Consider the following 19,440-nt stretch of genomic DNA (forward strand, 5'->3'; position numbering starts at 1 on the left):
ACCATTTTAATTAATTACTGAAGATTTTGACCATAAAATGTATTTGTTTCAAAAGAACTTACTAATTTGACTACGATACAACAATCTCGATCACATATTATTTCGTTTTTATTATTAAATTGATTTTTTAAGTTTTTAATTTTGAGACAAGGCAATTATTTTTTATCATTTCCATATTATTTAAGTTACACAATTGTGCAGATGTTGTTCATACAACAATACAACGTCCACCTATTGTTTGTCGTTTTTTTCGTTGTTAAGTTAATATTTTATTAAAGATTAATGAAAATTTGATTGCAATTTTTTAAATTTTGTTAGAAAATATTCAGAGAGCTCAAATCTAAACTAATAGGTATTATCTACGATTGTATTTTTTGTTTCTTCTTTGTATCTTCTATTTTTTAACTATTTTAATTAATTATTATTATTCAAAATAATTGAAATCCGCTGTATAAATTACTGGAGCTTCTGCCCATAAAATTTGTTATTTATTTTAAAAGAACTGACTAATTTGACTATGATACAACAAAATGAAATACATGTGATTTCGTTTTTATTATCAGAATTTTTTACAACTGTTTTTAATTTTGCCACAAAGCAATCATTTTTTTATTGTTTCTATTTTATAAAGTTTGGATAAAAATTATTAGTATTATTTTTTTATTAAAAATTAGTGAAGGCTTAACGTTTGAAACTTACGAAAAAATACAGTGAGATAAGCAGGTAATCTACAATATGCCAAAAATAAATCAAACAAATTTTGTGTACTGTTAAGAATAAAACATTAATAAAACAGAGATTCCATTCTACAGGGTGTTCCGTCTAAACCCCACATTAGAAGTATTGGTAGTTCTCATAATGATAGTTATCTGAAAATTTGCTCAATAAAATTATTTTCAAGATGGTGACACTTCCGGTTATCCCGGAAGTCGCTATCAACTTTCTTATTTTAAATAAAAAGCTATATTTTTTAATGTGTTTTTGGATTACTAGAGTTATTTTAAGGTAATTTTCAGAAGCTTACCCTATACGTAAATTTATCCGTTTACGAAATATTTAAAGTCTTTATTTGTTTTTGATTTTTCAACTTCCAGCTCAAAAATCGATAACACTGCAATTTCTAAAAATTTGGAAATATTTTTTAGCTCGTTTGAAAGAGGAAACCTAAGTCTTTTCTTTGAAGTTTCTAAAAGTTTAAAAAAAATAACAAACCTAAAATTTTTAAATTTAAGTTTGCAGAAATTTAAACGCTCATAACTCATTTTTTTCAAATGAAATGCCACAAGTTTTATTTCATTAAACCATAGAGAATTTAATTCTGCATCGATCTGTGTAAGCATTCCTTATACTTATTTTTAATAGTCTTCAAGTTTCAATAACATTTTGTTAGGATTAAGAAATTCATTAATCATTAGCGATTGGCCTTTCTCAGTTTTTTAAACCAATGTTCTATTAATTTATTTTGTTTTTACAGGACGGACAACACAATTTTGAACAGAGTTTGTCGTTTGTTTAATCAGAAATGTTTTTATGGCAAACTATGCTAATATAGCTGTGGTTAATAAGAAATTTTCTAGTGTCAAAAAAATTAACATAACTTGAAAATTATTACAGATAGGTATAGGTAATGCTAATACAGATCGATGCAGAAAAAAATTCTTCTCCATCTAAAATAAAAATTGGGACATTCTATTTGAAAAAAATAAGTCATAGATACTTGAAGTTGTTCAAACTTAACCTTAAAATTTGTGGGTTTATTAACATTTTTTCCAATTTTGAACATACTGTACAACAGATATAGGCTTTCTCTTTTAATTCTCCAAATTTGATTTTAAAATCTCTAAAACCAAAAAAGTTACTGATTTTTTAAGTGACAGTTGCAAATTCAAAAATTTTTTAAAAATCTTAAATATCTCGAAAACATTAAAACAACTCGACAAATCCAAAAACGCAGTAAAAAACAGCTTTTCATTTAAAATAAAAAAGTTGAAAGTGACTTCCGGTAGAACCGGAAGTGCCGCCATCTTGAAAATATTTTCATTGAGCAGAACTTTCAAATAAATATCTTTATTAGAACTTTTAATACTTCTAATGTGTAACACCCTATATATAATTTTGATTTTTTTTAAATGACACAAGGGTCCAATATTTCACAAAAAATATCAAGAAACGTATTATTTTAATTTTTTTAATTATTGTGGGAAAGCAGTGGCATCTCCGAAGGGAGTATAGTAGCTTTTGCCTTAATTCAGACAATGTTAATCTCAAACTTTGACCCTCTCTAGTCCCGAAAGACTGAAAGAGGTATGTTACGTTATGCCCTTTTCTGATTTTTCTGATTTTTTCAACCGTTCAGTTAATTATCATGCAAAATACTCACCGCATATATTGCACACGTAGCTGTGCCGCCAGGAGTACTGATACCTCAAATAATCCCCTCTGTAATGTTGGTCGGCAATCGCAATCGCAAACAGATACACCCCCATAAGGAGGTCCGAAAGGGCTAAATTGCGAAGATAGAGGGAGTGGACGACGTTGTTGGTGGGCGCGAGTAAACGACCCAACAAAACGATCAAATTTCCGGTACAACCGATCGCTGCTATAATCCAAACACTGGAAAAAATTGGATAAAGCGATGAGAGAGCTTGAAAGGTGCTTGCTCTCACCTCGTCCTCAAGACGATGCTGTCCAACAGGTGATACTGACTTGAGATGCCGTCGCCTTTCGGCTCGCAATCGCGGACGTGGAGCGCGCTTTCACAAAGCTCGAACCGGTCGAAGTAACTGGATTTCATATTAATATTACATTTGTAGAAAAACAGAAATTAGGTATTAAAATCTGGTAATTTAGGATACATTTATATTAATTCCTATTACAGGAAAAATACAAATATAATTTGTATTGCAATAAATTCCATTACAAAAACAAACTAACAACCCGAACTACGTTTTGTCAAAAACTTAAAATTACCTATTACACAAGAACGAGAAGTTAATTAACTGTTGAACCTAAATATTGTTCGAAATTTGCTGTTGTAAAATTAGTTGTTTTTCTGTAACAATTCATCTCAACCTAGAAAATGAACTCATTGTATAATACATACTAGTACTAAAATCAGGCACCTCTGCATTATCACTATTTAAAAAAGTTAAGTGAAACACCCAATTTTTTGTTTTTGCTTCTCAAAGATTATTAAATTGTCTGTATAAAAACATACAAAGATATAAAGATTTTTCACGTAATTTGGTACATTTAAGTTTGAACATAGACCAATTGCCAGAATCAATCTTTATTAAAAACAAATCGATCCACAATTTATCCACGATTTTTATATCCGAGTGTAATAGAAAGCTTGGAATTTTCTTAGAAAACAGGGGAATTCCATATGGTTTGGCCGACATTTACAAAATAAGGAAACAAAAATTTTTTTTGCTCAGTTTTAATTGCCTTACAGTAGGCAGTGCAATATCCCTCCCATATCCAATGACAAATGCTTCAGTCGTCTTGCAATTTTTTGTGCATTAGATAAACAAGTAGCAGGTGATTTTTATATTTTTATTGGTCAACTTCTCATTCCTGAGACAAATGAGACACCAGTGAACTGGTTTAAGGGCCGGTCTTTTTTACGGAACGGGATTTCACTTTAGGTGCGAATAAAATGATCGATTCTGCTTAAAACTTATGAATTAATTTGATTTTCTTTTTTGACGAAAACACACTCTTTTAATTTATTACACAAAAACTAAGAATTTTTAGGACTTTCACACAACTAATTGAAAAATTTATACTGACAGTTTGGAAAATTAATAATTAGAGTTATAATAATTAAAATAAAATTTTTAAAAGCATAATAACAATTGACGAACACTGCAGTTTTGACTACGTAAATAATTTTTTATTCCAAAATCAAGGTTGATACAAAAATAATTTAAAATCAAATAATAATTAAATATACAGGGTGTCTCACTTAAGATTTTCGAGCCTGATATCTCAAATATTTGTCAACGGATTTTTATGAAATTTAAAATGCAGATATTTTAGAAGGTTAAAATTCAATTAATGCAAAGTCTTAGAAACATGATTTTTACATGCCTTTTTAAAATGTAAAATCATTTAAGACCTCTATTAACTAAATCATCGTCAATAAAAAATGCTGTAAGAAAAACCTCATCTTGAAAGACGTTTGTTTTGCATGAAAAAAGAAAAAAAGCTGTTAAACGTGGATATAGGATGTAAAAGCCCCTTGAAACAGATACCACTGAATTTTGGTCACTCCTACTCGCACAAACTAAGTGTCACGCAAGTGGCATTTCACATTTATTCCTCACCCTCACAAAGTTAAAAAGACAAGTTTTTTACTTTATTTATGTTTACTGGATGCTTTAATTCTTTCAAAAAGGACTGAAAGACTGAACAAAAACTGAAAAATTCAAGACACTTAAACGTTCAGGGGTTTATTTTGTGCGCTGATGGTTGAATTCTCTTCAAAATCTCTTTCTAGTTTTCTTTGTTTCTAGTGAGGTGTTTTCTTTTCACTCGATTTTGAACTTTAAATTTTATGAAGGTTTCATTTGAATAACATTTCACAAGAAGTTCAACGACAAATATTGTTTTCTTTTTCAACAACAATGAAATTTCTGCCACTGTTGATCGTTTTTATTAGTAGTTGCACCAAATTAATACAATTTCCCTTTTCTAACAGCGTGCACACTTTTGACAGTTTTTTCAGTGGTGTACAAAATGCTGCTTAACAATGCTTTACCAATTGTTACAAAAGGTGAAAATACTTTCAAAATTTGGATCAAGTTTTTAACAACAAAATATAATTTTTTTCTTGGATCAACCGAGCGATTTGATTAATTTTTTGTGTGACCATCTACTTTTCGAGGTTTAATGATTTATTGGTAATTTGGCTTAATTTTAAATAAAAGAAACGTGTTTTGAAATAACATTTATTAACTTGAGGTAATTTTTTTCTTCTTACTAGAAAGCCCACCCACTAAAATATATGCATTCTAAATTTCATAACAATCCGTTGACAAATAACTGAGATATGAAGCTTGAAAGTCTTAGGTGAGACACGCTGTAGAATTAAAGTATGTATATTTTCAAAAATTAAAAGATCAAAAACTGACAAAGGACTTTAACGCTGAGAAACTAAAAACCCACAAAACTAAAAAATAATGAGAAACACTAATAAATTTAAATTGAAACATTAGACTCCGAATAAAAAATCAATACAATAGGAGACTGAAAAGCTAAAAAACTTAAAAACTGGGATACAATAAAACTAAAAAACAGATCTAAGTGGCTGAAAGAGTGATAATTAAAAAACTGTGAAACTGCAAAGTAAGAACATTAATAAGATAAGAATTTAAAAATTGAGGAAATGAATAATATGGAATACCTACTACGGGGAAATTAAAAAATTAAGAAGCTGAAATACTGAAAGTCTGAGTAACAAAAAAATTTTAGATGTAAAATAACTATCAAATTAAAGAATCTAGTGTGTTTATTGTTTTTAAACTAAATACATGTACTAATAAAAAAAATAAAAAAGTATCTTATTTTAAATTAAGAAGGTTAAGCACAACTGTAGGATGTTTAAAACTTATTTAGGCTACAACAAATCAGTTTAGGAATTTGGGAAAAAAAATTAACAAAAATTAAGTAAAAGTTTAAAGAAAAGCCCTTAAAAATTGCGTGTTAGGAAAGTTTCCTAAAACCGTATCTCTATTTATTAGATAAGTTGTAACATTCACAGCGCAAACAATACATTTCTTCACTTTATTACATCCAACTCGATTCTTGACGGCACTTTCATTCGAAACTTGGAGTGCTTTCAGGATCCAAAATTGCGATTAATAGAAATTTCTGACACGATATTACTTTATTTGCAAGTTTTCGTCTTTCTTTGCTAAATGTAATAAAGTTAAAATCTTACATGTGCTGGAGGATTGTTAACGGCGCCAACACTTTCTTGTCCAGTGTCCTGAATTGGTTCCGCTCGAGTGTCCTGAAATGGATTTTGTAATGACCTCCCCTTTCAACCAATCGCTATCTACTTACAAGGATGTTAAATTGAGTACGTCGATGAACACACCGACTTCGATTGTTTTTATAAAGTTGTCACCTAAAAACCTGCGAAAAAATCGCTTTGTCTAAAGAGACCAAGTTTGGAACTAACTATAAGTGTTTTTAATAGTTGAGAGTCATTATTTATTGACTGTTATTTCGCGCTCGAGTTCGAGTTTTGTTCCGGAGGGATGCTCGGGATTTGCTTTTTGCTCCCACAAGACGTATTAAAACTACTTAACTAGAGATTGAAAAAACGCCAAATTGCTCGTTGATCAAAACTTGTTATTTTGAATTTCTGTGTCTTCGAGAGGACGAAAATTTAATCCTCTTTTTATACAGTGAAAAAATGCAAAGCAAATACTTGTCCGGAATACAGAACCCACACTGGCAATCAATACGTCACCTTAGCTCGTCTCGAAAAACTTTCATTTACTGGCCAATTTATCTCATTTTTTCGCCCCAATCGATACCAAAGGATTGTAGTTACCTTTCGTTACCGTATCAATCAACTTCCGTTGACGTTGCCTCTTTCTCAACGATATTATTACCTCTCAACACAACACGAACCAGTGTTTTAATAATAGAAGGGTTATTTCCCCACGACATGCGATACTTACAAGACGAGGAGCTGGCTCAGGTTGAAAAACGTCCCATTTTTCAAGTGCACCAAGCGATTGTTGGTCAGATATCTGCAAAAAAATTGTTTAAGGGCGCTTCGGTTTGATTTATCCAAGGGTACGCGGTGTCCTTTGGGGTATATTGCACCCTTTAAACGTATAAATAGCCGCGCATAAATTCCGGTTAACTACCCGGAGATAAATAAAATTTGTGGTTAGTGTCGAGGAGCCCAAATAATATAAAACAGAGTTTTTCGATTGGAATCGAGCCGAGTCAACACGGAAATTTAATTAAGGTAGCGATCGACCAATTTCTTAGAAATTTAACCGCGATTTATTTGTTTTTAAAAGGGAGGAAATGTTTGTATTGTGTGTGCCACAATAATTGAAAGCTGTATTTCCGCGAAAGCGGGTTTCCTTTATCAATAAATTACGCAACAGATTTTTTTCTGATTTGTGGTCAGTGCTACAAGCAAGCCGTAAAGAAAACAAGATTTTTTGCGCGGAAATGAAGGGCGATTTATTTTAGGCGATATAAACAAGTTTTCAAACAATTAAACTAATTGCGAAAAACACATCTAGAAATTGTAATGCAACGTAAATATTATTTACGAAGCGAATGATTTATTTCTGCGAGTAATTAGACCGTGAATAATTGCAAGCGATTCAATTTTATCAATGGAAGTGAAGTTGTATTCCGTTTCTTGGATGTTTGTGAATAATTACAATTTATCTAATTTTGTATTTTATCCGGCGTGTTTATAGCTATCTTGATAAATTCTTACTGCACATGATAATTATCGGTTAGAGTTAATCACCTAATAAAATTGCCATATTCGCCAATTAAACTCCAGATCGGATGATATTGAAAGATCTCCGAGTCGTAAAATAAAGATGCCATCTCATAACTAATTAGAAGTGCCTGTGATCGGAGATTGGAGTCAGAATTGTGGTTTTGAGGGTTTTGGGATTATCGGAGATTGGGGTGATTTTTGTAATATGCTACGGATGTTTAAAGGTTAGGATGTGAAACGTTCCCGTTCTCGATAGTTCCGTTAATGTCGCCAGAGAGCGCTGTTGTTCCATTACCGCCTAAGTTTTTCGAAAAAATGGTTATATTTGTATAACGGTTAACACATAACTAACAAAAAAATACAGGCAGATAGAGCATTAAATTCTCAATAGTAAGAAATAAACACAGTGCAAAATTTTTATCGTAAATGGTATTTTAAAAAATTTCAAACTTTTACCAATTTGCACTCTACCCTATATTTTTCAAAACGCTGCGAATACGGTTCCAGTTGCAAGAAAAACGTTGGGAAGAAAGTTGTAGAGAATTAAATTTTCTACGAAAAAGTCCGCGAGACCATATCTCTATTTTCAATCATTTACGCCCCAAAGTTGTTTAAACACGCTCAAGCGATGAATTTTCTTCATTTTGCCGGTGGTCAAGTATTGCAAAGTTAATTTATACCTAAAACGTTCAAAATAGAAATATGGTGTCGCGGACTTTTTTATAGTAAATTTAATTCTCTACAACTTTGCTTCTCATACTTTTTTTGTAACTTTAACCGTATTTGCAGCATTCGCAAAAATGTAAGGTGGAGCGCAAATTGATAACTCTAAGCGATAATTTCTTGCGCACCGTCGCATATTTATCAAAACGCTGGGAATACGGTTGAAGATACAAAAAAAGTGTAAGGAACAAAGTTGTAGAGAATTAAATTTTCTATAAAAAAATCCGCGACACTATATTTTTATCTTCAACGGTTTAGCTATAAATTAACTTTCGGTTACTTGACCACCGGTAAAATGAAACGAATCAGTCGCTTCAGCGTATTTGGACGTCTTTATGGCCTAAACCGTTGAAGATAAAGGTATGGTCTCGCGGACTTTTTTAGAGAAAATTTAATTCTCTACAACTTTTGTTTTAACATTTTTCTTATATCTTTGATCGTATTCGCAGCGTTTTGAAAAATACGGGACGAAGCGCAAATTTTAAATCTTAAATAATTTTTTTCTCATATTTCTCATGTAAATTTTAGTCGTCATTTTTTCTCAATCTGTTAAGAATGCAAAACTCAACATTCCTGCATTTTTTCCATGTAATAAGTGAAATGGTTGAATTTAAATTAATTTAAAACGGTTTAGTACCGAGACGGTTTAACGCTCGGAGCGCCCTCATTTTTACTCTACCGTACTATTTTTTTGGGGTCAGAAAATTCTGCGATTTTGTATCTTGTTTTGTCTCCTAAGTTATGGTTCTCCGTAGTTCGAGTAAAATGTAAATGTAAACTTTGCTAGTTTGTAAACTATATTAGCCAAGCCCTTGGCTATTTTAATAGAAAACGCAGTTTAAACTAAAATAGCGGCTAGTATGTAAACTAGCCAAAGTCCTTGTCTAATTTACTTGAAAGATAAAATAGAAATTTTTATTCGCATTTTAATAATTTATTCTAAGTTCTTGTTATCAGAGAGTTGGTAAGTTGGTTGGTTTATAAACAAGATAAAACATCCATTGTTTCAATGAGTTTTTAATTCCGATCCAATAATTAAAACTAAAAAGATTTCATAACCTTAATTTTTAATATTATATTTGCTTTATAATCTAGTTTTAATATTATCCAGAGAAAGTCCTGGAAAATTTATAAACTAAGAATTAACCAAGATTCTTAACTAGTTTGTAAACCGGCCGCTGTTTTAGTTAAAACTGAGTATTTTATTAAAATAGCCAATGCTATAAATAGCCAAAAATTTGCACATTAGTCGTAACATAAATAATAAACACAAATGCATGGGCCAAAAATGGTGGATGCGCCGGGTTAGAATTTTATAGCAACATTTTTGAAGGTAATAAATAAGTTATAATTGAAATTCTTTTCTAGCAATGTATTTCTGGCCAATTGTTACGTTTCTTTTAATGAGTGACGAACACAAATGATAAAGACTTACTTGGAACATTTTTATCACACTTGTATGCGTTTATCGCCGGCCTTGAAAATAAATTGTTTGTGTTTGTTGTTAATTCCCCGTAATATTTATGTGTCTTGTTATTAATTTTGTGAAAAGGTTTTTAAGTCGCGCTGAAAGGAGACACCTCAAAGTTGAAAAACTGTTTACTTTCCGAAGCTCGTTCCTGATTTGATGCGTCTTGTTTATACGTTCAACTTTAATAAAGTACATCTTTGTAAAGCTGGTCGTATGCAAACCACGTTTAGAACGAATAAGTGGGAAGACACCTTGAGAACCCCTTCTGACAAACTCATAAAAGTTGCAGAAATGTGAAAGCCGCAAGGAGAGAAATTCAGGCGAGAAAAATTGAAACGGAAATTAGAACCCGCAGAGATTTTTTTCCTCTCCAACAAATGAATTTATTTATTTATGTTTTCATACAGAATGAGTCGTGTGAAACGGCCAATTTCACACTACACATAACAGTTCAGTAGTTTCGCGGGATAATAGAGAACATCAGTGTTGCAAACATCGCTAGTGCAATTCCTGCAATATCTCAAAACCCCCTCTGTGCTGTTATAATTCTCGCAAAAACCGCCCCTTGTTCTGTTATTGGGGGGTGTCCAACAATCCCTTATTGCCACTTGCAATGAGCCATCTACAATTAAAAAATTGCAAGCTTGGTTTAAAACTAAAAGTTTTAATTACTGTTAAACCATTGAATCGATTCGTAACATTGCGGGTTTGTTCCCGAACATTCGATTACATTACCGGATGGAAGTTGGTTACTGCACACTGTGGAAGTTGCGTAACCGTTCATGCAGCGGTAACACCTGAGCGTAACTCCTGGAAAAGTTTGATATTGTGGTGCGAAAAACGCGAAACTTACCCAAATGGAGCGAAATTGCAATGAGAGACAAAATAAGCAACTTCATGGTTCGTTGTGTAATAAATGAAAGTAACAAGAATTCAATGTTGGGGGGTTTATTTATGGCAAGTGATAGAAAAGTGACTTAATTTACGGTTTTGATAAGTTTTGGATAAATTGGCGCAAATTTTACGAGCATAGATTCGAAATTAAGTGTTTAGAAAGGTCGATTTCGAATAAATTACGATGAATCTTCTGTTCTGTTTTTTTTTTTTAATTTAGTCAGATGGTAAACCAAACCAAAAAAATCACTAATACTTACGTTTTCAAGCAATTATTTTGCAATGTTGTGTTAAAAATAATCTGAGAAATTACGAATTATGTAGAAGATGGTGTCATTTTTAGCTTTCAAGCACATTTTACAACCAGACACGCAATTATTTTGTTAAACTTCGTTGAAAATAACTCAAACAATTGCTGCTTTAGATTGCAAATGGTCAGTTATTAAATTAAAAATTTAGTTTTTTGTAAAACTTTTATAAAAGTCTCGAGAAATCTTAATTTGGGTAAAAAATCGCATTAATTTTTTACATTTTTGTACACTTTTAATTATACTCGCGATTTTTTGCAATTTATTGCTTAATTACGTAGTACCTAAGTGGTATTATTTTTTAATCAAGTTTCTCAGATGAAAGCGACTTTTTTCGAGAAATTTAAGCTAAAAAATCCTGTTATTTTATCTTTTTCCAGAGTGGTATAGTCTATTTTTCAAGCACACACGTATTTTTTTTGCGAGATTTTGTAAAAATAATAATTGCTAAATTGATTCGTAAATGGTATCTGATATTATTTTGCATTATTAGTCACATTTTGAGTTAAACATTCAATTTTCGCGAAATTACTAATCAGGTCTGAAAACACATAATTTTTTTTTCAGAGTATTAGTATATTTTTCACTCATTTTTTGCAAAATTTTATTAAAAATAATTACTAACAATAATTGGAGAATTATGTCGCAAACGGTGTTATTATAGTTTTTTGCTTTTTCAATTTCCTGAAATTTTTCTAAAACGTGCTGAGAAATGGAGTTATTTCTGCCTTTTTTATTGTCTTTTAAAGCTTAGAATCTTTTTTTTTTGTTAATTTTTTGCTACATGTGACTAGAAATCACTAATTTATGTCAAGAAATACTTACATCTTTAATCAGACAAGCAGTTTTTCTTCAAAATTTCATAAAAAAATTATGTTATTTATGTCATTTTCATCACGTTTGTGAGCTAAAAAGTTAGTTATTTTTTGAAATTGTGCTAACACTTGCCAAGAACCTTTACTTAAGTCACAAACCACATTTTTTTTTTGCATTTTAGGACAATTCTCAAGCAAACACGCAATTTTTTTCTCAAGATTTCGTCAGAAATAAACCACATTGGGTAGCAAATGGTGTTATTTTTGCTTTTTTATTACATTTTGAGTTTAGAACTTATAGGTTTTTTCGTGAAATGCCACTAAAAGCTACCAAATAAATCACTAATTTATGCAAAAATACAGTTTTACAGTATTTTATACTTCGTTTTTAAAGCTGATATGCATGTTTGTCACAAATAATTAAAACAATTGCTGAATTTGGTCGTAAATGGTGTTACTTTTGCCTTTTTAGTTGGTTTTTAAGCTGAAAATTCGTGTTTATTTCTGTAAAATTTTGCTAAAATGTGACTAGAAATCACCAATTTAGATCAAGAAATATATTTTTTAGGCGTTTTTATACAGTTTTCAAACAGACGAGCAATTTTCCCACAAAATTTCGTCGATAGCTGAATTGTGTCGTAAATGGTTTTACAGTAAAACCTCTCAGCAACGGACACCGATGGGGAATTTTTAATTGTCCGTTGTAGAGAGGTGTCCGCTAATAGGAGACATAAATTTTAATACCATGCGATTTTCTAAAATTTTGATCTAGTTATCCATGACAGTTAAGTTAACCCAATGTCCATTACAGAAAAAGTAAATAAGATTCCAACATAATTTTTTATATTCTTCGATGAACATTTTGAACATATTAACAGATAAAGCGATGCTGAAGTTATTTACGCAATTCGTTTCACAGCTGGCGAAACTGTCATGGATAACTAGATCAAAATTTAAATAAATCGCATGGTATAAGTTATTAGTTATTAGGGGAGGTTTCACTGTATTTATGTCGTTTTTATCACGTTTGTGTGCTAAAAACAACAGTGTTTTTTTCTGAATTTTCGCTAACACGTGCCGAGAATTCATTGAATTAGTCACTTTTTTTCACATTTTAGCACAAGTTTCTGGCAGACTTGCAATTTTTTCGTTTTATTTCGTCAGAAATGTACCCAACTGTATAGCAAACGGTATTATTTTTGGTTTTTTATTACTTTTGAGCCTTAAACTTAGTTTTTTTTTATAAAATGCCACTAAAACGTACCAAAAAATTACTACTTTATGTAAAAAATGCATGTTTTAGTTTGTTTTTAAAGAAGATTATATACAATTACATCGCAAATTTTTGTTAAAATTAATTAGAAAAATTGCTGCTCGTAAATGGTGTTATTTTTGCCTTTTTAATGGTATTTTTAAGCTGAAATTTTGTTTTCTTTTGTAAAATGTAACTTGAAATTACTAACTTATGTCAAGAAATACTTACATTTTTTCAGAATTTTTAACTTACATTTTTTTGCGATATTTTGTCAGAAATAAACCGAACTAGGTGTTATTTTTGCCTTTTTATTACGTTTCGAGCTTAAAACTTATGTTATTTTTTGTGAAATTTTACTAAAAGGTAACACATGATCGCTACTGTATCTAAAAAATACATTTTTACAGTATCTTAGCCTGTTTTTAAAGCAGTTTTTTGTAAATTTTTATCAGAAATAGGTAGAACAATTGCTGAATTGGTTCGTAAAAGGTGTTACTTTTGCTTTTTTCCTCACATTTTTAACATAAAAACTCTGATTTTTTTGTGATATTTTACTAATCATTTCAAGAAATCACTATATTTAGGTCAAAAATCGAATTATTACCTACATTTCTGTCCATAGTTTTTTTTCAACTGGAAACATTTTGTTTTTGCTTATTTTTCAAATATTCAACCTTAAACGTGTTTGAACCAATTATTTATTTTGAAAATTTTTAGATTCGATTATCTGGTAGTTTTACGCATTTTGATAAACTCTTATTTCAAGAATGTCTACGGTTTTACATATTTTAAATACAAGTTATAGTTAAGCGTCAAACAGTGCACATTTCTTAGAAAAAAAACGATACAACATTCATTCCTTATCAAATTTTTCTGCAATTCCACGCCTAACAAATTCAAGTTCAACCTCACTCAAACCTCCTCCAACCAAGAAAAATGTCGTTTCTCACCACCCCAACAATTCTCCTATCACTTTTCCCCGCTTTAGGTGAGTCAATCAAACCAAATCAATTTTCAAACAACATTTTTTTAAGCCTTGACTTTGATTTGCTACTCATGTCAGAACGGTTACGAAGCCGAAACGCCTTGTAGCGATTTACTACCAATCGGTATGTGGGAAAGATGCGACAAACCCAACTCGCAATGTGTGCAGGCAATCGAATGGTTTCAAAGTAATTAATAGTTATTTAATAAACTAGTTTGTTAATGAAGGCGATTAATTAACGAAACTGTTTAATAGGGAGTATATTAATCACCCATTAACACACGAGTTTATTACAATATTTTTTCGTTGACCGTAAAATTAATTACAAATCAAAATCAATTTCATCTTTTTCATCTCATCGATAGAGATAAGACCTATAAAATACCCTCGAGGAAGACCATTTTAAAATTTTTTAACACCAATAATTTTTCCACAAAGATTATTAACTCACAAAAACAACTTACAAAAACATAGTTACCATTGCAAACAAAAAAGGTAGCCATTGTGAAAAAGTATTTTTAATTAATTAATTAATAATTAAATTAAGTTACATTTTTTTTAAATAAAATAATTCATTAAAATCGAATTTAATAAACGGTTAACGAAAAAACAATTTTTTTAAAACTAAATCACTAATTTGAAAAATTCCAGACGGTGCTTTACGTCTAGCTGTACGTCAGTGTTGGACCCCGAGTGCCAACAACACGAAAAATTTTTGCCAAAGTTATAGAAATAAACAGGGGAAGTTGAAATTCTGCGAAGTTTGCACAAGCGACTTGTGCAACAACAAAAACTTGTACAAACCGTTGAAAACCTGTGGTTCAAACAGTTCCACAAGGCGCAACAACTACAAACCTAATCATTAAAAATAGATAAAAAAAATAATTGTTACTTTATCACCCTATAAATAGTAAAGGAGTGGCGTTTTTCGCGCAATTGTCACAATGAAACGTTTCGTTTTGTTTGCAATACTCCCAGCTTTAGGTACGTTTTACATACCAAATTTTTTCTACAATTTTTTTGCCAGGGTTTACTTTCTTGTGTTACAACTGTCAAAACAGTTACGAGGTTGAAGGGACGTGTAGTACTTGGTTACCATACGGTAATTTCCTAGAATGTGAGGGTAAAGGGGCCCAATGTTACCAAAGCATTGAATGGTTTCAAAGTAACTTATAGTTTCTGTGAGGATTTTTTTTATAAAAATTTCAGATGGGTCCTTGCGTTTGGTTAGGAGAGGTTGTTATAAGCCGGGCAATAAAACAGGGTCGTACTGTGACACTTACGATAACCCAGTTGGTGAATTAAAATCTTGCAAAACTTGCAAAAGTGATTTATGTAACATGGAAAAAATTCTCAAGGCGAAGAAAGCTTGTGTCCCTGAATTACTTATCACTGTGAAATAAATTCCAACTTACAATTCTTGGAGTTGTGTCAAATTTGCGAAAGCCCCCGGGTCCAAGCGATCGATCCTGTTTTCTATCAAGGATAATTTGCGCAAAGGCAGTTGTGGAAAGGTGGAATTGCTGATGTATCGTATTTGGTTATTCCTCAGAATTCTAAAAAAGCAAGCGACTATTTTAATGCCACCATGCAAATTCTCGTCGACTCACAAAAGGCGCAGTTTTGCAAGCGGCGCTAGCACTTCTCTCTTGATTTCGCTGATTTTGTTCCCACTCAGATCCCTGAAAATATTTAAATATAAATCGAAAAACACCTATGGTACGATTACGTGTCTGGAATCATTGAAAAGTCTTAATTAAAAAACTCACAGTTCTTCCAGCGCTCGCAATTTCCTAAAAGCATCGCTCGAAATCCGCGATATATGATTGTGCGTTACGGATCTGGAAAACTCACTCGTTGTTGTGTTTGGCTTGAATTTTTTAAACGAAAGACTTACAACAGACGTAAATTGTTGCTTTCGGGGAACAAGTCGGAAGGAAACGTTTTGAGATCGTTGTTGTCTAAGTGTCTGAAATGTGAGGGATGAGGGGCAGCAGGGCGGAAAAATTCACTTACAAATCATGGATGTGGGTCAGTTGGTGAAATGTGTGCGGTTTTAGCTCGTCGATGTTGCAGTGAGCAAAGTTGCTAAAATGGAAAGAGTTTATTTGATGTGACGTTTGAGAAATTAGGTTTTTGAAGACGGTTGCAACGTGTCACATAAAGAATAGCTTCAAACAAAAATTACACTAGATTACAACGCTTTTTAAAAATCTAAGTCGAAAAAAATAAAAAGTCAAGTTTTTTTAATATTCATTTTAAAATATAAGTATTTGACAATTTTTGCAACATTAAAAATGTTACAGACTGCGAAAATAAAAAATTTAACCTTCATTTCATTTTAGATCTTGCCCTAAATTATAACTAGGGACCGGATTGTTGGAAAGTTAAATACCTTCCTGAAAAACTATGTTTTGTCAAAAATTTAAAATTAACCATTACACAAAAAAAGCTATAAAGAGGTTAATTAAATGTTGAACATAAATATTGTTCTAAATTTGCTGTTATAATATTAGTTGTTTTTCTGTAAGAATTCATTTCAACCTAGAAAATGAACTCACTGTACTAGTACTAAAATCAGGCACCTCTGCATTCTCAATATTTTAAAATGTTAAATAGTTTTAATAGTTAAACAGTTAAATTTTATTTAAATAGTTAAATACCCAATATTTTTGGTTTGCTTCCCAAAGATTATTGAATTATCTTTATAAAAACATAATTTATGTTTTAAATGCCCAATTATATCTAAAAAGATATAATGATTTTTAACCCAATTTGGCACATTTTTTAATTTTGTGAGGAAATCTTGCGAAACATTTCAGTTTTTGCTGCAAAACTTGCGAAATGTTTGAATTTGAACACGAACTAATTGCGAGAATCAATCTTTATCAAAAACAAATCTATCCACAATTTATCCACGATTTTTGAACTGAAGTATAATAGAAAACTTGATTTTTTTTATAAAACAGCGGAATTCCAGATAGTTTGGCGGACATTTACAAAATAATCAAACAACAATTTTTTGCTAAGTTTTTATCGCCTTAAGATTGGTCTGTTTAACAGTTGGGAGTGCAATATCTCTCCGATATCTAATGAGTAATGATTCACTCGCTTTGTAATTTTTTGTATAGCAGTTAAACTAGTAGGAGGTGATTTTTATATTTTTATTGGTCAATTACTCATTTCTGGGACAAATGAGACACCAGTGAACCGGTTTAAGGGCTGGTCTTTTACAAAATTGAATTTTGCTTTAGTTTTTCTGCTTAGTTCTGCTTAGTTTTTGAATTAATTTGTTTTTTTTTTGCAAAAACACACTTTTTTTTATTTATAACACAAAAACTAAAAATTCTACAAAAGCAGGACTTTCACACAACTAAATGATAAATCTATACTACCCGTTTGGAAAAATTAATAATTCCAATTATAATAATTAAAATAAATAAATTTTTAAAACCAAAATTATCAATTGACGAACACTGCAATTTTGATACTTCTGTGTAAATTATTTTTTTAGTCAAAATCAAGGCTGATTCAAAAATTTTATAAAATTCAAAAATTATTTAAAATTAAAAAATAATTTAATATACAGTTGGAGTAGTTATATTTTGAAAATTTTAAAGTTCAGAAAGTGACAAAGCAACTTTAACGCTGAGAAACTAAAAACACAAAAACTAAAAAATATTGAGACTGAAATTCTACATTCGTAGCGTTGGAAAATTACTGGGGACGGAGCATAAATGAAACCAAAAGAGAGTGATGCAACGTTTTGTCTTATTACATCAGACATCATCAGGCTGAAGAACAAGTTATTATATAACATCGACAATTTAAAAATATAAAAAAGTTACCAAACAATCTTATAAAAAACATTAAACACAATAAAGATTTACAGATGACATAATTAAAATATAAACAAGAATGAGGCATTGACACGAAGCAATGAAGAAGTTCAAACAAAGAATGAGTTGAAGGGAAACTCAATGTCACTAATGTAAAGTTTTTATTTTTTTTTTTTGTGTGGATAGTGGCAGTAACTTCCTCTTCAGATCATTTTTTGTTTGAAGTTCTTCGCTGTTGCGTGTCAATGCCAGATTCTTGTTTATATTTAAAATTGTCATCTGTAAAACTTTATTGTGTTTAATGTTACTTATAAGATTGTTTGGTAAGTTTTACATTTTTAACTTGTCGATGTTATATAATAACTTGTTCTTCAGCCTGATGATGTCGTATGTAATAGGACGAACCATTGCATAACTCTCTTTTGGTTTCAATTATGGTCCTTCCCCAGTAATTTTCCAACTCTACGAACTTGTGAGATTGAAATTACATATAATTACATATAATAATTACAATTTTATTATAATAATTAAAATAAATAAATTTTTAAATTGAAAATTGGCGAACACTGCAATTTTGACACTTTTACGTAAATTATTTTTTTATTCCAAAATCACGGCTGATACAAAAATTCTATAAGAGACAAAAATTGTTGAAAACTGAAAAATAATTTAATATAGAATTAGAGTACGTATATGTTCAAAACTTAAAAGTATAAAAACTGACAAAGGAACTTTAACGCTGAGAAACTAAAAACACAAAAAACTAAAAAATATTGGGACAGAAATTCTGAAGAGCTATAACCGACTAAAAAACTGAGAAACTGATAAAACTATAGAACTGGAAAAAAGAAACACTAATAAATTAAAACATTAGTTTCTGAATAAAAAAACAATACACTAAGAGTCTGAAAAACTAAAAAACTTAACTGGAATACAAAAAACTTAAAAAACAGTAAGATTAAAATTCTGTAGATCTAAGTGATTAAAAGAGTGATAATTAAAACAAAATGAAACTGCAAAGTAAGAACATTAATAAGGTAAAGTAATAGAACTACAAAAAACTGAACTAAAAAGCTGAAATACTTGAAGCTTGAGAAACAAAAAATGTCTATATGTAAAATAATTATGAAACTAAAAAAAATTGGTGTGTCTATTGATGTTAAATTAAATACACGTACTAATAAGTAGATTGAAAAAGGTACCTTATTTTATTTTTAAGCAGTATATTAAAAAAAATTTTCATTAAACCACTCTTAAATTACGAATTATGTTTCAAAAACGAGTGCTTTAAGGTCTAATGAAACGAGTTTTTTATACTATTTTTTTCCAGATTTGCCCTCTTTGTCGTTTTTATACAAAAATTGTTATTTTAGTCAATTTTGGGATTTTTGTGACAGTTGGTAGGGTCCCAATTTTGAGAGTAAAAAATTTTTGTTTTATCAAAATTTTGTCAAAAAATAACAGTATGGATAATAATGGAGGTAATCTTGCATGAACGCCTTCTGAAATTTATGAAATTCGCAAAAATACTGTCCCGAATTTGCTTCTTGCCAACCTAAAAATTTTCGTAAAATGTTCCGGCAAATAATGACTATTATGACATCGTACTTGATGACGTTGCGTGCTTTAAGAAGCCTATTAAAGCATCGAATTGGCGGCAA

General features: G+C 30.5%; 2 protein-coding genes and 1 non-coding gene across 4 annotated transcripts in view; 1 reads left to right on the top strand and 2 right to left on the bottom strand.

The window, feature by feature from the left end:
• The window catches only part of Lgr4 (Leucine-rich repeat-containing G protein-coupled receptor 4), a 58,018-nt gene that overhangs the window by 11,273 nt on the left and 27,305 nt on the right, over nt 1-19,440 (bottom strand). For both annotated transcript variants that reach the window (XM_008196727.3, XM_015981079.2), the window contains 10 exons: nt 15,957-16,028; nt 15,838-15,909; nt 15,710-15,781; nt 15,551-15,622; nt 15,356-15,496; nt 6,696-6,767; nt 6,070-6,141; nt 5,945-6,016; nt 2,667-2,783; nt 2,381-2,613 (listed from right to left, as the gene is read on the bottom strand). In XM_008196727.3, coding sequence (XP_008194949.2) covers nt 2,381-2,613; nt 2,667-2,783; nt 5,945-6,016; nt 6,070-6,141; nt 6,696-6,767; nt 15,356-15,496; nt 15,551-15,622; nt 15,710-15,781; nt 15,838-15,909; nt 15,957-16,028 — 995 coding nt within the window. The remainder of the gene's footprint in view (nt 1-2,380; nt 2,614-2,666; nt 2,784-5,944; nt 6,017-6,069; nt 6,142-6,695; nt 6,768-15,355; nt 15,497-15,550; nt 15,623-15,709; nt 15,782-15,837; nt 15,910-15,956; nt 16,029-19,440) is intronic.
• On the bottom strand, nt 10,026-10,663 carry LOC103313441 (uncharacterized). Its single transcript, XR_010335235.1, has 3 exons — nt 10,537-10,663; nt 10,356-10,493; nt 10,026-10,305 (listed from the first exon to the last, which is right to left on the bottom strand). It is a non-coding gene; the product is annotated as an uncharacterized LOC103313441 (transcript).
• Nucleotides 13,788-15,360, top strand: LOC103313442 (uncharacterized). Its single transcript, XM_008196726.3, has 5 exons — nt 13,788-13,943; nt 13,990-14,127; nt 14,592-14,924; nt 14,968-15,105; nt 15,150-15,360. The coding sequence occupies exons 1-3, from the start codon at nt 13,892-13,894 to the stop codon at nt 14,804-14,806; spliced, it is 405 nt and encodes a 134-aa protein (XP_008194948.2). The 5' UTR covers nt 13,788-13,891; the 3' UTR covers nt 14,807-14,924; nt 14,968-15,105; nt 15,150-15,360.

Source organism: Tribolium castaneum, chromosome 8 (assembly GCF_031307605.1).
Source record: "Tribolium castaneum strain GA2 chromosome 8, icTriCast1.1, whole genome shotgun sequence".
NCBI classification, from domain to species: Eukaryota; Metazoa; Arthropoda; class Insecta; order Coleoptera; family Tenebrionidae; genus Tribolium; species Tribolium castaneum.